The sequence below is a fragment of the Octopus bimaculoides genome, chromosome 3 (genome assembly GCF_001194135.2).
Source record: "Octopus bimaculoides isolate UCB-OBI-ISO-001 chromosome 3, ASM119413v2, whole genome shotgun sequence".
NCBI classification, from domain to species: domain Eukaryota; kingdom Metazoa; phylum Mollusca; class Cephalopoda; order Octopoda; family Octopodidae; genus Octopus; species Octopus bimaculoides.
The window spans coordinates 149458958-149478632 of NC_068983.1; the positions used below are offsets into that span (position 1 = coordinate 149458958).

The following is a 19675-nucleotide window of genomic DNA, read 5'->3' on the forward strand; positions in this document are numbered from 1 at the left end:
GTATGGTAAGTAGCTTGCTTACCAGCCACATGGTTCTGGGTTCAGTCCCACTACGTGGCACCTTGGGCAAGTGTCTTCTACTATAGCCTCAGGCCAACCAAAGCTTTGTGAGTGGATTTAGAAACTGAAGCCCATCGTATATATATTTATATATATACGTGTATGTGTCTGTGTTTGTGCCCCCCCCCCAACATCACTTGACAACCGATGGTGTGTCTGCATCCCCATAACTTAGCGGTTCAGCAAAAGAGACCAATAGAATAAGTACCAGGCTTAAGTCCTGGGGTTGATTTGTATGACTAAAGGCGGTGCTCCAGCATGGCTGCAGTCAAATGACTGAAACAAATGAAAGAATATATGTGTGTGTGTGTCTGTCTTTTACTGTCTCATTCCTAGTCTCGACATCACGTGTGAGTCACTGTAATATAAGAGTCACTGTAATATAAGCAGTGTCCTTTGTTTCCACTCTTCTGTGGAAACCTGTCTGGTTATGGGAAAATATTATCTTCCCTGGAAACATGAGGGTTGATGATGGGAAGGGCACCTGGCTGTAGAACATTTGCCTCAACAAAGTTCCACCTGACTGTGCGAGTAAGGAAAAGTGAACATTAAATTGATGATGATGACAATCTTGGGTTTCTAGAATGGTTTGTATCAGTTACGATGTTGAAACAGCCATAAGCCAGACAAACTGCAGTTTTCATGAAGATACATTCTGATGGATAAACAAATCTCATTCGAGTTAGCTGGAACACAGCAATCTATAGGAGCTAGGCAAGGATTTAAGTGCATGTGTATGATGTAATTCAAAATGTCATTGAAATCCAAACTGCTGCAATAAAAAGAAGACTTAAATGGGACAGTGTTCAACAAAATATTTTATTTAGTTTAGATTTCAGTAATAGTTTACTAATAAAAATTTTTCATATTGCATTCACTGATTTCAGTTTGTTAATATTTTCAATCTTTGTTGTCTTATATTATATTTTGCCTAAAAATACTTCACATTTTATAGAATATCTTGGCAGTTTGATAAAAGTAGTATATAAGGTAGTATTGAAATATTATTTCATACTTGCCAAAAGATGTTGGATATTCTTTAGAACTACTTAGGCATTCTATACAATACGTTAGTTCCATACAATAGGCTATTCACCTATATAGCAGTTTAACCTGTCATGTTATAGTAAATAACTCCTGGCTGTGTGGTTAAGAAGCTCGCTTTGCAACCATGTGGTTTTAGGCTCAATCTCACTACACAGCACCTTGGGCAAGTGTCTTCTACTATAGCCCTTGGCTGACCAAAGCCTTGGGAATGAATTTAGTAAACAAACTATGCAAAAGCCCATCATGTGTGTGTTTGTCCTTATTATTTAGTGGTTCAACAAAAGAGAACTATCGAATAAATATCAGACTTTAAAAAAATAAGTATTGGGGTCATTTTCTTCAATTAAACTCTTCAAGGCAAATACCCCAGCATAGTCACGGTTCAGTGACTGAAACAAGTAAAAGGAAACTGATTATCTTGTGTGTTTGTGTGTTTCTGATTTATTGTGGATATTGACTAGTTAAGAAAACGTGCATGATTCTAACTGCTCTGAAGTTGATGCAACTTAACAAAGTCAAACTGTGATCATTGGTGTTGAGTGTTGGATCCACATGTTCTCTGTATAAGTTATAACACAATTTTGTTTTAGATCAATGTTAGAAATGCTTTACTGTATAGAATTAATTCGTATGCTCTTTGGTGTGTTTTCATAAACATTTCTATGACAAAAGGAATGGAAATAGTATTATCTACACTGAATATTAGAAGTTTGATGATTATGCAATCTACTGTCATTTTTTGAAAAAAAAATTTGTGTAATTCATTAGGCTTGATTAAAGTGACGATACCATCACTACAAATCTGTGGCCTTGTACCAGTGTAAGAAATCATTATCACATTTAAGTTATAACTGCACTAGTATCCCGTCTTCAACCTGCTCTTGATTTCATCCACATGTGAAGATGCATAGCTTTTTTTTTATGTGATGAGTATGTGCTAGAAAGCTAAAACAAGTGAGAGATGTTAGGGGATTAGATGTTTAAACAATAAACAGCTCTCGACATACATGTGGGTGAGTGGGTGGGTATGTGTGTGGAGGGCATTATATCTTAGGTAATTTCAGTTGTATTTGTTTTGTGTGATTTTTTTCCAATTTCTTTAACTCTGTTCCACATTTATCATGTCTTTTTGTCACAGCTTTAAACATCCTAGCTATTTATCGGGCACTTTTGTGATTTTTATACCTTAGGTTACATCACCCGAATTGTGTTGTGTTCAATGCATACATGTTCAATTCATATATAAACACACACATACACACACACTAAATGCATAGCCTATAAATATGTACTGCTATCATCACAAATAAACAGGTAAATGTTTTAGAAAATGACATCATCAAATGTTCTGATTAGGTTAAAAAAAAAAGACATAAGAATAAAAAGAATCAACAGCAGTAATAACATCCATGAGTCTAAGCATAGGGGAATTGAAAACAGCAGCTGGTTTTCAAAGTTAGGCCAGTGTTGTAATGAAATCATTGATCTGTTGCTGCTGGTTCGTAGCTAGTCAATCTCTCTTTGCAGGAGCTACTTGATAAGCAGTTGTAGTAGCAGCATAAATATTACCAGTCAGGCTAGAACTACTGTTACACCTCCATATATAAGTAGTAAAACAGAAATAATGACAAGATAATATTGGTCATCATGGTTTGTTTCTGAAGTACTGAGAACAAACAAAAACACCCAGTATAGCTGTTAGTTTGATTTTTTTTTCTTCTTCTTCTTCTTTGCTGTTCTCCCTGTTGCTATTGACTAAACTCATTCCGTAGTCACAGCTATCTCAGAAACTACTCTGCCCCCCCGCTCTTGCTTTCCTTCTCTTCTGCTAAGGAGGAAGATCATATTAGTGAAACAAGAAAACAGCTAACTAGATATTTTGTTTATTGAAACAAATTGCTATCATTCTTGTTTCTTCAAAAATAAAAAAAATAAAGAGGCTGGACTTTATTGCCTTATTTCTTTGTTAAGAATATATTTAAATAGTCAAATGTTCTGTAAATTTATTTATGCATAGCATAAATTAGCATTGAATAACTTAAAAAAGAATCTATATAGATTTGGTCTTCCCATTTATTGTACTTAGTATTCTGTTTTGAATTTACTGCTGTAATTTGTCTTTTTTCTGGCATTTAGTCTTAGAATCTGCACAAATTCTGTATCTTTATACATATTCAACACTATCTATCATGTATGAGCATTAATCTGAGGTTTATTAGTTGAATACTTAGCATAAAGATTACTAGGGTACATATTTATATACACCAGTCTGGTTACAATAGTGAACAAAATATCTGTGTGACAGCTGTTGTTTAGGTTGTTTATCTTTCCATTCATTTGGAATTAACTAATATCAGTGTATCAGGAAATTGTGTAAGTCTTCACATGGCTGCTACAAAGCCATCTCGACTGTTTTTATCTGGAGACCATCCTGGAAAGTACCAGCCTTTCTACTTCAGCAATGGAGATACTACCAATGAGGATATGTACCAGCCAAATGCTGCTTCTTCAGCCACCTATATGAAGTTTCTGCATTTAGTTGATACTCAGTTGTCAGATGATGAACCAAGTTCTTCACCACCACCACCAGCAACAATGCAACAACAACCACCACAACCTCCATCTTCGTTGTCTCTTGACAATAAGCAAACAGATGGTAAGCAAGCTTATTATCTAACTCTGTTTTTATTATTACTTTTTTTCATAAATCTCATTCTTGTCTTTACATATATTGAAATTAATAAAAGGCTTGTAGCAAGTGTTGTAGAGCAGGGTAACGCTAGCTCCTAACCATGTTGACTTCACAGCCTGGTTAGTCTCAGTTGTGGTCACTTCATCACACTTATGTCACTAATGTTCTTGAAAGGCATGAATGTCACACAATCTCAACTTCCCCCTTATAAATCTTGGGCTTTGTATCTTGTTAAAAGAAATCTAGAATTTTTTTTTTTATATATATATAACAATTCAACAAATATATTTTTTTATGAAAAGAAAACATTCTTAAAAATTGTCTTAATACGACCAGAAAATAAAATATAGGAAAGCTTTCACAGAAATTGAAGAAATGGTAACAAATTTTTAACAGAAATTTTTGTACTAAATTTAGACTTTCATTTATTCATTTCTATTTGCTGTTTAATTTCTTCATGTATAATGGGGTATACGCAGTACAACACATGAGATTAATATTGGAGTATTTTTTATATTAAATCAAAATCTTTCTAACTACTTATAAATTTTAATTTTGTTGCTTTATCAGGTGATGTCTCAGTTGGCAATTAATTTTTGTTTTAAATTCTACTTCCAAATAACAATACATATAAAGCTATAATTTATTAGACTAGTCACCAGTGCTCTTTACTAGAAAGGTTCTTTCAAATAAGAAAATAGGCTGATTCACTTCAGAAATTCAAAAGAAACTAGTGTATTATATCAATAGATAAAAATTATGTAAATAGGTAATGTTGGTTAATTGAGATAATTGACACATATTTTGCTATAAAAATATTGTTTACATACCCACCCCACTCTTAAGGATAACTGTAGTTATAGGAAGACCAGGAGGGAAATTAGCAGATGTTATTGCAAGGAAAGTGGTATTAGTCAATCCAAAGATCCAATTATTGTTAATGAGACAGCTTCAGATGTAGCTGTAGTAGTAATAATAATAATAATAATAATAATAATAATCCTTTCTACTAGAGGTACAAATCCTGAAATTTTGGGTGAGGGATTAAGCCAATTATATTGACGCCAGTATTCAACTTGTACTTATTCCATCAACCCCAAAAGGATGACAGGAAAGTCAACCTCGGTGGAATAGTAAGAATAAGAATTTATTTCTGTATTCCCACAAGGACGGTGGTTGAGAAGATGTTAGAGCAGTGTGAGGGTACAGAAATTGAAAAAATATTACAGGGAGAGGTTGCAAAAAGTGTCGAAGTTTCTACAGAAATAACATGAATAAAGAAAAAGAAAACAATACAAATGTGTGTTAGAGTGCTTAAGGAGAAAGATTATTAAGTAGTACTAGTCCAGGATCCTCATAGATCCAGGGTTACTTTGACCTCCAAGGTAAAGGCCATCTCCCAGTTGTCATCTCTTGTCTTGCAGACATGCTGAGAATAGGCCCATTATCATAATGAAAACATACCTTTGTGTGTATTTATTCTGTTAAGTTTTTTTCTTTTTTTTTTTTTGTCATTTGCTTATTGGTTTATTTGTTGTCTCAAAATTTATTCATTTTTTAAAATATTTTGTGTTAAGTTTGAAAGGGTGGAGATAATCATCATCATCATCATCATCATCATCATCATCATCATCATTTAATGTCTTCCTTCCATACTGGCATGGGTTGGATGGTTTGACAGAAGCTGGTAAATCAGAAGATTTCGCCAAGCTCTACTAATAATTTTGGTAGTAAGAAAAAATTTGTGGTTTATTTAAATATAATTAAAAACTCCTCTTCAAATTACAAATAGTTAATTATTTTCTTTATTACTATATTGTGTTGAAGAAATACATTGGTTAAGATAATGGACTGTTAGACAATAGTTAATGGGTTAAAACCACGTTAACAGCTTTCACATTCTACTGTCAAGCAATACAAAAACACTTGATATTTGCATAAATTTGTAAATATCAAAATTTTCAGAATCTTCTCAAATAATGAGGAGTCAAAATAGATAAATGTCAAAGTAGGAAATAAATACATTATTTAAAGATTTATTTCTCTAATTTTTAAATGTTTTTTTTTTTCATTACTTTATAGTTTTGAATAATTATGTCATAAAATAAAATCTTAATGAAACACTTCAGCTGGAATTTGTTGTCTTCCATTTAAATCTATTGAATGAAATTGCCTTCTATTCTCATAGGACATCTATTCTCCTGAAAAGAAAGCAATGAGAAATTGGTCATGTTGTATATGCTCTCTAGTTATTGACTTACTTTGTTAAAAAATACAACAAAATAAATCTGTGAATTTACTACACACACACACACACACACACACACACATATTGTGTCATATTATATTCATATAATTACTGACTTGATTTCTAACATTTTTACATGGAATATAAAGAACAAATGTCAAATTAAAAACTGAAAAGCTGTGAAGTTCACTAGTTTTGCAGAAATATCATGAAGGCAAGCATAATTTATTACAGACAGAGCCAGGTGACAGGGAAATTCCAAGCTGAGTTAGTGGAACAATGATATAAACAAGACGTAATTTCATATTGTAAGATTTATGGGACACCAGCAATAAATATCATGACGTAACCACAGATAAAATGGTGATATCCTGTTGGGCTATAATAAATATATAATATAGCTAATCAGAATTTCTAGATCAACGTACAAAAATTCTAAAGATTGGCACTGTCTTTATTATACTCACTAAGAAATTTGAGAGACAGATGTGTCATCTGCTTATCATCTTTATGCTTCAAACCTCTTCCAGTGAATTCCCAACTGGGTTTTTTATACGGATTCTTGGTTCTCCATACTGAACTAACTGGAAAGCTGTAGATCTTCAAAGATAGGGATATATGTATAAAAATAAGCTAAAAAAGAATTCTTTGGAAATAAATTAGAATCAACAATTTTATTGCAATATATGAAGTACTTAGAAAAATGTTTAAAGAAATTTGAGAATGATGATTTTGTTCTGGATTTTTCTTGAACAAAATTAACAGATAACATTACTCTTTATTATTTATATACTGTAAATATGGTATACCTTCATGTAGCCATCTTTTTTAATTTATATTTGTCTTCTGTTACTAAACTATATTAGTGTACTAAAGTTCCTTCAGTTTTCATTGTCTTAAGTAGTTAGTGTTTTGCTCCTTGATAGGACATTCTTTCCTAGATTTTGCTTATGGGAAGTTTTGAGCTTTGGTTACAAGCTGACAAAACACTCATCAATTAATACATTGTTGTTTAGAATATGAAATTGTATCTCCTTATGGTAACAATTTCCAGTTAGGCAGACTGAGTTAAGTATTGTTTATTCTAGACCAAGGTAGTAGGAATGATAAAATATATACTGTTGATTATTCAATGTGTAAACAAATATCGTAGCATCTTAGCCAGCTGTGACTCTGTAGATTTGTGTAATATTTCAAAATTTTAGCTTATTATATTTGCAATAATTACTTCATTTCATATATTACTGTAATCATTTCATTTCAACATAAGGTACTTTTAAAGTAGCATTTATAAGTTGATGATCAGGTTTAATAAACATTTCTAATCTTTTAAGAAACTAAATTAGAGTTTGAGCATGCATATTGCTCAAATAGCTTTCTAGCCCCTGCATTATCTGATGTCTTACAGTGAAAATATTGTTACCAGCTGGTTGAAGAACACCTTCATCTTGTTAGTCACTCTTTACTTACAAAAATATTTCAGGCAATAGTTTACTCTGAAAAATTTGAACCAGTCTATGAAATATGGTTCTTATGTTTAGACTGCATTATGCTTTGTTTATTTATCATTTATATCAACTATTATTTTATACATGCTTACATTCTTGTACCCTGGAAAGGTTTAAAAATGTAATTATTAACTTGTAACGAAATACTCTTGAAGGACAGATGAATGTTGACAAATTAATGTTGGTAAAAAGTTATATGATACCTTCAAGTAATGTATGTCACTTCTTTTATAAAAACTACAGAAAAATAAGTTGTTAAATCCTCTCAAGTTTATATAGTTCATAGAAGACTTACACGGCTCCAAAAGTGATGAGGGTTATATTGTCTCAGAGAAAAATGTTGTCACAATGGATATGTTTGAAAAAGCATAAATGTTTAAAATATTTCTGTTTCCAATAATGTATAACAAATGGAACATTTCAGATAGGTTATCCCTTACATGTTCCAATAAATAAATATTTCCTAATTTATCTTGATCATGTTGGGATTTCCACTTGTCCATATGCTTTGCAAACTTGGTTTATAGTGTCTGGATTGAATCTTGTAAAGGTTATAATTTCAGTGTAAATTGATCTCTATTGGTGTAATATTCTTTCATAACTACTCTGTAATAGACTACTAATAAACAGGCTAGATGGCATGTTCCTTCCTGCAGCAGTTACAATAGTGAACACAAAAATCAGTTTTGGGTTAGTTCAAAGTTACGGTTTTATGTACTTTATATAATTAACATATTTTCTATGACGCACATAAAACCATTAGCAAAATCAAGGTCAACTGTTATTTGTTTAATCTTGGTTTAATTAAAATTTATTTGGTCCAAGATCACAAGACCATTTTTGTTAGCTTTTTCTAATGGTACATTAACTGTCTATAGAAACCAACTCTAAGTGAGATTTGTTACTACCAGGATTTGAACAAAAGGTTGTTTGTAATGATCACCAATCAGGTTTTCACTCTATAGCTCTGTATTTTCTCACACCTTGTTCCTTTCCTTTGAGTTCATTTAATGATATCTGTCAAAACCTTTATTCCCACTTGTCTGCTATCTCTTGGCATGTTTATTTATCATGCATGACCTCTTTCTCTTTATTTTAGACTTTATTTGATAGACTCCTTTCATAATTTTGGAACATCATAGAGGTGGGGGTGGGGGTTGTGCTATGTTTGGCTAAAGGGTTAATTAGCTGCATACTGTATCAGAGTATCAATAAAATGCATGTCACAATGAGTTAGTATAAGTTAAAAAAATATATTAAGATATACAAATAGAATTAATAGCAATGATGATCAACAGATGTTATCCAGCAAAAGATACTAACTGAATACATTGGCTTGCCATATGGTAAATATATTTTATATGGTAATTATTAAATATTTAGAAAATTTTGAAGCTACATCAATAGCGTAGTCAACTGAAAAATAAACATATATTGGTTTCAAATTTTGGCACAAGGCCAGTAGAGGTAAGTTGATTACATTGACCTTAGTGTCCAACTGGCACTTATTTTATCAACCCTGAAAGGATGAAAAGCAGAGTCAACCCCAACAGTATTTGAACTCTACTTGTTATAATGTTAACAGGCATGTGTGTATAAGTTTGATATAAAAATGTATCAGATGTGAAAACTATAACTTCCAATGTCTAAACTTTGACTAGTGTGTCATGTCGGGTAGTGCAGTTTACTGGTTTCAGATGCAAAATAAGAAGTAATAGTATCTTATGATGATTTTTTTTTAATATTTTGAATGAAATTTATTAATTAGATCTTACAGTTCTTTATCTGAGAAATTTTGAACTGACTTTCATTGAATTGTTTCTTGGATATATAAATTAGATTTCTTGTAAATTATATAGGGTTAATTCAAAGAGAATATTATATTATCATCATCATCATTTAACGTCCGCTTTCCATGCTAGCATGGGTTGGATGATTTGACTGAGGACTGGTGAACCAGGTGGCTACACCAGGCTCCAATCTGATTTGGCAGAGTTTCTACAGCTGGATGCCCTTCCTAACACCAACCACTCCGCGAGTGTAGTCGGTGCTTTTACGTGCCACCGGCACGAAGGCCAGTCAGGCGGTACTGACAACGGCCACGCTCGAAATGGTGTATTTTATGTGCCACCTGCACCTTACGCACCATGCTTGATGTAAACTCCAAATAAAACTGTGAATGAAGTGTTAATCTAACTCATGAATTTTTAGTTTGTATCCATCTTTTGCAATTATTTTCTTATATCAGTGAACAAGTCACTTAACTCTTTTTACATCAGTTTAAAAAGCATTCAGAAATAGATATCAGATTTTCTGGTAATGTTCACACAGGTATGGCTGTATGTCTTTTATAACCTTGGGTTGGTCAAAGCCTTGTGAGTGGATTTGGTAGACAATGTGTGTGTGTATTCTTGTCTTCACATTGCTTGTTGATTGTAAATGAGCATCATTGCCATGTCATACAAGCAGTGTTGTTCATTTTTTGTTCATCCTTCATAAAAAACATGTATGGCTATGGAGAAAATATTACCTTGCTTGAAAACAGTTGAGGGCTGGCAACAGAAAGGACATCCAGCCATAGAAAATCTGCCTCAACAAATTCCATCTAACTCATGCAAGCATGAAAAAGTGGACATTAACTGATGTTACTTGTACAATGCTGATATTCTGTTAGAGGGTAGAATTTAACTTTTCTTCACTGTTGTGTCTACAGCTCACAAGATTTGTGAACCTCAGGAACCTTTAGAGGATATTCTTTCTTGTCTTTATATTAATAGACAACCAAAATGTAACTTTTGTTTTTAAAATATGCAAATAAAATAAAAAAAGATAAACTTGCAATCATGCAACTAAAAGCACAATTTAAAATCTAGCTGTTTTCATGGTTGTTTTTCATGTCAGGACTACATCAATAATCCTTAATTCTGTTCGGAATTATTTTCTAAAACTAAATTTGGCAATGGTGGTTTTGTGGATATTATAATTGCTACTGCTGCTTCATGTTCGTCAGTGTAGGCCATCTGTCTTTTCATACATAATATTCTGATTATTTCTATATATTTGTCTTGCTCTAATGCAAACTATTACTTGGACAGTCTGTTCATTGTGCTATTCTTAACATAAAGATTTTTGGTGCTACTTTAGCATATTGTCTACCACAGTAGCCATAGTCTGTGTGGTGAAACGACCTGCCCTGGGTTAGGTTTTAGAATTAGGAATAGGGTTAGACTGCATGCTAAAGTGTAGATAGCCAGGTTGACCACACATTAAAGTAGCACCAAAATATCCTGTTGCCATCCGGTTTCACCAGTCCTCAGTCAAATCGTCCAACCCATGCTAGCATGGAAAGCGGACGTTAAACGATGATGATGATGATGATGATTGTAGACTGGCAAGAAAAGTATGACACAGGACAAAATGCCTGAGAGTTCTTTCACAAAGATACATTTAGTGTTCAAATCTTGTTGAAGTCAGTTTTACTCTTTATTCCTGCAGGATTGATAAAAGAAATATCTATTATGTACTGGGTTGATTGAACATTCTACATATATGTCCCAAAACGTCTCCCAAAAAGTTAGTAGTAGTAGTAGTAGTAGTAGTAGTAGTAGTAGTAGTAGTAGACTTGTGTTTCCCATCTTGATCCTTTACATCTGTGTTATTTGTTTTTTTTTGTCCACTAATCTACCAAATGAAATTCATTAAGAATTTTTTTTTTATTCTTCAGTTTTTCAGTTATGTATTTTTACAATCACTTATTCACCCATGTGAAATGTACGTGTATGCATACATATGTGCACTTTTATCAACATATGTACGTTCAAAGATATTTACAAAATACAATGATATATTATTGATATATGCACATGTATTTGTGTTTCTTTACACATATACATATACGCACACAAAGACACATAGCTACTGCTGGCCTACCTGAAAGGGTTCTGCTCAAGATATAAGTATTTCTCAGCAGGACATCTTCCAAAGTTCTTTTGAAATAGGATTGTTTGGGGAGTGATTCTATTCTTTTGGGCATTTTTTTTCTCCTTGGTACACCACACACATAGCTTTTATGTTTGACTACATTTCAAAAGCTTTCAACCCTCCCCATCCCAACTTTGTAATAGAGTAGTCTTTGATTACAATGATTTTATTTATTGACATATCAGGGTAGTGGATAAATAAGATCTAATTATTCAAAGAGCATTGTTTATTCTTGTCTTTCACACTGTCTCCCAAGTCATCTATATTTTCCCCCTCTCCACTTCCTCTAATATTTCTCCCAAACATCAACCTAGAAATTCTTTCCTATTCACATTTTTTCTGCAGATGTTTACTAATATTCAACCTAAACATTTACCATATCAATTTCACCAGTCTTGGAAAGGCTACAAAAGTCATGGCCTTTCCTCTTCTTTCTGACAAAAACCTTCAAAACATTTTTCTTTTAATTTAAGGACCTCTGGTCTTTTTAATATCCTAATAATGATTTCAGTAGAAAAGCATCCAAATAAAATACTTTTCACTTTTGACTCGGTAAAACACTTTTTTTCCAACAAAGTAGTTGATGAAATGTAATCCAGTTTATTATGAACAGTTATTTTATGTAAAACCTTGGGATTTGCATTCAAAATAGTAGTGTATTTGAGTAACTGGAGGAGTGAATGTTATCACATTTAATACACGAAGCATTTAAAATCCAAATTAAAAATCAATCTCTCTCTATATATATATCATGTTCCAAGGAGACTGAGAAAAATTGACTCTATTTTACTCCGTTTGATCATTCTTTCTACATCTTGGCAGACAATGAGTTGTGGTTTGAGAGAGAGATTTAACTGCTATTTCTCAAAATGCAAACCTCCCCTGTGAGATGGCAACTAATAATATGGTTTTGTGAGTTTTCACTTTGAAGCTTATAAATATAGAAAGCAGACATGTATATAGAAGTAATTCATATTTATATAGAGAGATTTATGTGTATCTATGCACATATACAGGAACGAAATCTATAGTCCATTCATGTTCCATTAGAAAGGCCAAGATATTATTCAAAATGGAAAACAGCATAAATTATGTCTAACATTATGCTTTTATGTTTAACCTGACCTTAGATTATAAATCTCTTTCATTGCTATGTCATATTAGTTTACTATTTCTTGTGAAGAATTATTTTAATTATGAAATATTCACATTCTACTTTATAATATCTTTTGGATTTTGAGAGCTAAGAAGGGTATTTCGACAGTTTATAAACATGCTCAATATAGCCTCAACATCTTTGTCTTTATGAAGATATTCATCTATTGTAAACTTTAAATTTTACAGCACAATTAGGTCTGAATGGTGTATCTACAAGACCTGTTGAATAATATAATTTACTATACCGCTTTCCAAAAATTTGTGACCTTGATTTTATAATTAATCTTATTATTGTTTGGTAGATTTGCATTTTCTGATATTAATTTTAGATTTTAGGATACTTAAAGAAAAACAGGAACCATAGCATAAGAGATGCTTTTAACTTACCGTAGATACTTGTAAATAAGTTGTGATTTTCCACTCTAAAAATACATGAAAAAAATGCATGTGACTTATTTATTGAATTTTATCATTAACATACACGTATAATTGAGTATGTCAGGTAGTTTGGCCATATAACTAATTAGTCTATATGAATATTGGTATTGCTAACAAATATATGTTAATGACATCATGTATGAAAATATAAATTATTGCTTCGGTAGAATATAATTTCACTATAAATATGAGACTACATATTATTACATGTCTGTAATTATATGTTGTCTCACGAATTTATATATGGATAGCTTCCATATGTGGTCAAACAATTGGTACCCTTAATGTATGCATATTGTCGATCTATCAGGACTGATTATTTAAAAGTACCATTTGATTTATTTGTTCCAGGTGTAGATCATAGAAACACAATATGTTATACTTATGGTTCTGGTACTTTCCTAGACAATATTAACAATAATTAAGATTATTTTGACCTTTTTTTTTTTTTTTTAAGGCAATTATAAGTTAAATTACAAACAGTATTTACAGAAAGCAACAACTGTCTTATGAAAAGCTGAAAGGATAAAGCCAAAATATTCTAAATGCAAATGGGGTACATCTTATTTATTAATGATTCCTAAATGTGTGTATATCTCATCATCATCATCATCATCTGCCTTCCATGCTGGCATAGTAGTTTTCAAAATAATCTTCATTAAAAGTTGTAACTACTAACAATAACAATTGCAAGCATGTTACTTTAAAAATAAAGGAATAATGTATAAATCTGAAAATGAAAAGCAATTAGAAAACACTACCATTCAGTAGTTATTTCTTATATTGGTACAAGATCACAGTACTTATTTTATTAATCCTGGAGGGATGAAAGGCAAAATTGACCCTAGTATTTTCTGGTTCTGACAATTATGCCACTCAATAAAATTTAGGGGGATTTATGTCACAGAGTATGCAATCTCCAAATTGCTAAAAGTGCAGTTTCAAACTCTAATAACTGTATGATAAATGCAACTTTTCATTACCACCTTATAATACTGTCTGATCATGATGAAACCAATACCAAATATAACTTTCACCAAACAAAGTGTGTTACCACACAGCCATGCCTCATCTTGCACACTTTGTTTGGTGAAAGTTGAGGCATGGCTGTGTGGTAAGAAGCTTGCTTCCCAATCACATCATTCCAGGTTCAGTCCCACTACATGACAACTTGGGCAAGTGTCTTTTACTTTAGCCAAGGGATGACCAAAGCCTTGTGAGTGGATCTGGAAGACAGAAACTGAAAGAATCACATCATATATATATATCTAGCCCATCACCTATATTATCTGTGTGTGTGTGTGTGTGTCTTTGTGTCTCTGTTTGTCCCCCACCACTACTTGACAACTAGTGTTGGTGTGTTATGTCCCCATAACTTAGCAGTTCAGCAAAAGTGACCAATAGAATAAGTACCAGGATTTTTAGATAAATAAGTACTGGAATCAATTCATTCAACTAAAAATTCTTCAATGCAGTATCCCAGCATGGCTGCATTCTAATGACAAAAAAACAAGTAAACAATAAAAGATAATAACTTCTAAATATCATGTCATTCTGTTTATCATCTCTATAAAAGCATGGCTTTGAGATTATTACTAATACATGAATTTGTTAAGAAAGTCTTGTGGTTTATATCTTGCAATATTTGAAAATTATTGTTCTGATTTAAAATCTTTCTTGGATCAACTTTGTTTCATCCCTCAAAATTGATAAAATAAGTACCAGCAATATACTGAAGTCAAGTAATTCACTTATACAGCTTCCATATAAAACACAACTCTTCATGTCTTGTACAAATATTTTGCAAGTATCCAATGTTTTCAAAAAAATTACCTGTCTATGTGAATATAGAAAAACCAATACATTTGTGATAGTAAAACTTCCTCGGTTTTCCTTATATTTTGCCATCTGTTCTGTGAAAGGCATCCTTTTAAAATGCCCATCTATTTCACTTTTCAAGTAAGCATTTATGTGTATAAAATAGTTATCAAAAACTCCATAGTCTTCTTGATCACAGCAGGCTTGGAGTTAAGTAGTAACTTCATATTCATATGAGTTCTTTCTAAATTAGCTGTCAGCCACTACTTTGGTATGGTGCATTTCATTTTTGCAAACTATTTTAGATTTTGCAGTTTTAAAATATTAATTTCTAATAAAGCCATAGGAAATAACTAAATCACAATCAAATGTTCTGTCTACAAAATATTTAAGTTATAAGTTAATAAAAAAAGATTTTTAATCTTTCTTTGTGCAACTTCTCCTGGTCTTTAGGTTCCTGTAGTATAATTCACTCTGTTCCAAACATTCAGACCAGTTTACTTTGCTTGTTTTCCCGGCAAATATTGACTGAAAGAATTTTAGTAGAGCAGGTAACTCCATCAACTTCACAGGACTGATAAGGCCTACAAAAATCATGGATACTGCCCCCTCATCCTCTTCATATCTTGTCATTAGTGAAGGTGTATAGCTTAGTGGTTAAGGTATTTGGCTCGCAATTGTAAGGTCTTGAGTTCAATCCTTGGTGGTGTATTGTGTCCTGGAGCAAGACACTTTATTTCACATTGCTCCAGTCCACTTAGCTGGCAAAAATAAGAAGTACCTGTATTTCAAAGGGCTAGCCTTGTCATATTTTGTATCATGCTGAATCTCCCTGAGAACTACTTTAAGGGTATGCATGTCTGTGGAGTGCTCAGCCAGTTACAAGTTGATTTCATGAGCAGACTGTTCTGTTGATCAGATGAACTAGAACGCTCATCATTGTAACCAACAGAGTGCCTGTTTTGGGTTTTTTTTGGGTTTTTTGGGGTTTTTTTTTTAAAGATCTTATCACCAATATAACATTGTGTCAGAGATCAAAACACTTCAACGTTCAAGAGTAGAATGGCTCACTACTGCAAATAGCAAGTATAGCACTATTAGCAAATGTTTTTGTTAGCTTATTGTGTTGAGTTCTGGAACTTCTTTAGACTACAAGCATGGTATTACTGTACCCATTGTGTCATGTCATTTGGAGTACATAAAATCTGCTTATCTCAGTTCACTTTGAAAATATATTCCACTCCATTTTTTTTTTTTTTTCTAATTAGTTGGTCAGGGATGGACGGACTGTCAAAACTGGTGGGAAAAAGGGAGGAGGCCATCTTCAAACCAAAGACCATGCCCTGATGCCTGCAACAAAATGAACCCTGCTAAAATCACACAAAGACCAGATGATGGTGATTAATCAAATAGATTAAATCTACTTCCCTAAATCTCAGAATATAAGGAACCAGAACAAATACTGCAAATACTGATGCACTAACAATTCCGCCAATCTACCACTCTGGTCTAGTGCTTTATTTTATCAATCATGTAAAGATAATAGATAAAGTTGACCTCAGTGAAATTTCACAAATGAGTGATTAACCGTCAGACTATCCAGGTAAAAAAAATGTTACAACAAAGCTGATGGTACATGGACAAAGTGGTTGTAAAAAAAATCACAGTTTTCATTGTCACTATGGATTATTGTTATTATTTATTGGCAGAATTGTTAGAGTCATTTGACAGAATGCCTTGCCATATTTATTCTAATTCTTTGATCTATATTTCATATCTTAATTAACATGTGTAATCTTTCAAACTCCTTACTGAGGTGGTATTGTTTGTTGGACAAATTGCATCAATAAGTATGCAAAATTTTATAACGATATCTAGTTTGCTCCTATCTCTCTATCGTATGTATTTGCAAATTTCAGAGATGTAATCCCACTGTTTTCATTTTCCGCAACTGTCTCTGATGTAAACTTGTACCATTTCTCTGATGTAAATTTTGATTTACTTGCATATTTCCCACATGTAGGTAGCTACCTCGTTATGTCCCCTGAAGCATTATGAATTGACCACAAATGTGGTATTTAAGTTGACATTTTGCTTCAGTATATAATTTTGTTTGATGTCTAATCAGGAGGTACTAATCCTGGAAATCATAGGCACTCAATTTTCCCTATTTGGAACCTGATGTAGCTCTATTGTTTATTGCAATTGGGTTTATTTAATCAATCTAGGAATCTGCTATGAAATGGTTTTAATTTCCATCCCTTCATCTTCTCAACTGTTTTGTATTTTACTTATTTCTTTAATTTTTTTCCTTACTTAATCTATGTACTTCTGCTAAATATTTCAGTAATTCTTTGTCTAGTGAATACAAGGTTTTGATTTTGTCATGTTTTATAATTACTTAAAACAGAATGCTTTCTATTTGTATAGTTTTTTTCTCATTCTTTAAAATTTTTTATGTGACAACAAGTCTCTAATCCAGCTGAAGAGAATTTAAAGACCATTCTTAGTTATATAAGGTCCCTTCCTCCATTATGTCTTTTTGGATAATGTAATCTAAATTCTGTAGTTTACCCATGCCATCACTAAATTTTTGTGTCTCTTCTTGCAGTCAGCCAGGGGTAGTCTTACCGATTACTAATTGATCCTTCGTTCCTCTGCTCTTACGTCTACACCCCTTTTGTTCCACTGGTAGTAGGTCATTCTCATCTAGTTACTTATAGATATTGCTTGATATGATGGCTGTCATCAGTTTCCACATCAGTGGCAAACAAAATATTGGTCGGAAATTTCCAACCGCATTCCCTTTACTTGGGTCCTTCTGGCATTGTGCCATTCTTTCTTTTTGTCATCCAGGCCGGTACTTGGATGCCACTACTTAGTATTTCATCCTGCTGTCTCACAATTCTCCTGTGCAGAGCTGTCAAGTTTTTAAGCTAAAAGCCCTGAACCCCGTTATTATTATTATTATTATTATTATTTATTATTATTATTATTATTATTATTATTATTATTATTAAGGTGGCAAGCTGACAGAATCATTAGCTTGTCAAGCCAAATGCTTAATAGCATTTCATCCATCTTTATTTTCTGAGTTCAAATTCTGCCAAGGTCAATTTTGCCTCTCATCTTTTCAGGGTCAGTAGAATAAGTACTAGTTGGTCACTAGGGACGATGTAATCAACTAGTCCCCTCCCCCCAAATTACTGGCTTTGTGCCAAAATTTGAAATCATCATCAGCTTTATTATTATTATTTTTTATTATTATTATTATTATTATTATTATTATTATTATTATTCTCTATAGTGAACTGGCAGAATTGTTAGTGCATTTGAAGAAATGCTTGAACAAAATTGTTTAGTATCATTTCTTCCTGCTCTTTACATTCCAAGTTAACACCCAGCCAAGGTCAACCTTGCCTTTCATCCTTATAGGGTCAATAAAATAAAGTACCAGTCAAGAACTAAAGTCAATGTAATCAACTTATCTCCTCCCCTACAGATTGTTGGTCTTTTGCCAAAATTTGATAGTGTTATTATTATTATTTTAGCGATCACAAGTTCAATCATATAACTAGTTTAATCTGCTTAAGTTCATCATTAAGTACACGCTATATATATGTAAGTATTTATGGACGTAAGGTGAAATGTAAATTGCTTATTTATTATAAATCCACATCTGCTTGCATTAGATAGTACATGTTATATCAGTGCAGTATCATTGAACTCCAGTGTAAATGTTGAAAAAATCATTTTCAACAGGCATTTAGACAACTGAGTTTAGTTGAATAGGATTAGGGGCCATGGACATCATGTATTTGGTTGGGGTGGGGGCTGTTACAGTATTGGCAGATAAAATTTCACGATACAGAAATTTAGTTCTCAGTTGTTATTGGCACTCCGTCGGTTACGACGTCGGGGGTTCCAGTTGATTCGATCAACGGAACAGCCTGCTCGTGAAATTAACGTGCAAGTGGCTGAGCACTCCACAGACACATGTACCCTTAACGTAGTTCTTGGGGATATTCAGCATGACAGTGTGACAAGGCTGACCCATTTGAATTACAGGTACAACAGAAACAGGAAGTAAGAGTGAGAGAAAGTTGTGGTGAAAGAGTACAGCAGGGTTCGCCACCATCCCCTGCCGGAGCCTCGTGGAGCTTTAGGTGTTTTCGCTCAATAAACACTCACAACGTTCGGTCTGGGAATCAAAACCGTGATCTTATGACTGCGAGTCCACTGTCTTAACCACTGGGCCATTGCTCCTCCACTAGTTCTCAGTACCCATCTATTTATCAACATTGTACAACCAAATAGTTCAGGATTGGTTGTCCATAGGAACTAAAGACAGTCAATCCTGATAATCTTGCTCTCATACAGTCTGCTGAAGGATTGCAGAAAATATACCTTATATGAAAGGATGGTCAAGAGCCTGTGGTCTGCAGACGCCTGGTGGTCCAAAAAGGTAGTACTGGGGGTCTGTGAACTAAATTCAAAATTTCATATGTGTATGTGTGTGTGTGTGTGTGAAGGAGTGGCTGTGTGGTAAGAAGCTTGCTTCCTAACCACATGGTTCCGGGTTCAGTCCTACTGCATGGCACCTTGGGCAAGTGTCTTCGACTATAGCCTCGGGCCGACCAAAGCCTTGTGAGTGGATTTTGGTAGACTGAAACTGAAAGAAGCCAGTTTTGTGTATATATACATATTTATATATTTGTGTGTGTA

The 19675-nt window shown here is 33.0% G+C and overlaps 1 protein-coding gene and 1 long non-coding RNA gene across 15 annotated transcripts in view; one reads left to right on the plus strand and one right to left on the minus strand.

Moving 5' to 3' along the window:
* Window positions 1-19675, plus strand: part of LOC106876659 (tumor protein D52) — a 150464-nt gene that overhangs the window by 86440 nt on the left and 44349 nt on the right. For 2 of the 14 annotated variants that reach the window (XM_014925280.2, XM_014925282.2), the window contains exon 1: window positions 2562-3763. The exons of 6 other annotated variants lie outside the window; for them this stretch is intronic. In XM_014925280.2, the coding sequence (XP_014780766.1) occupies window positions 3493-3763 (271 nt within the window). In that variant the 5' untranslated portion in view covers window positions 2562-3492. Of the gene's footprint in view, window positions 1-2561; window positions 3764-19675 lie in introns of those variants that run through there. 6 more of the 14 variants (XM_014925283.2, XM_014925281.2, XM_014925287.2 and 3 more) reach the window with 4 other exon arrangements.
* On the minus strand, window positions 5582-8488 carry LOC106876662 (uncharacterized). The gene is made up of 3 exons (XR_001410276.2): window positions 7851-8488; window positions 6515-6647; window positions 5582-6000 (listed from the first exon to the last, which is right to left on the minus strand). It is a non-coding gene; the product is annotated as an uncharacterized LOC106876662 (long non-coding RNA).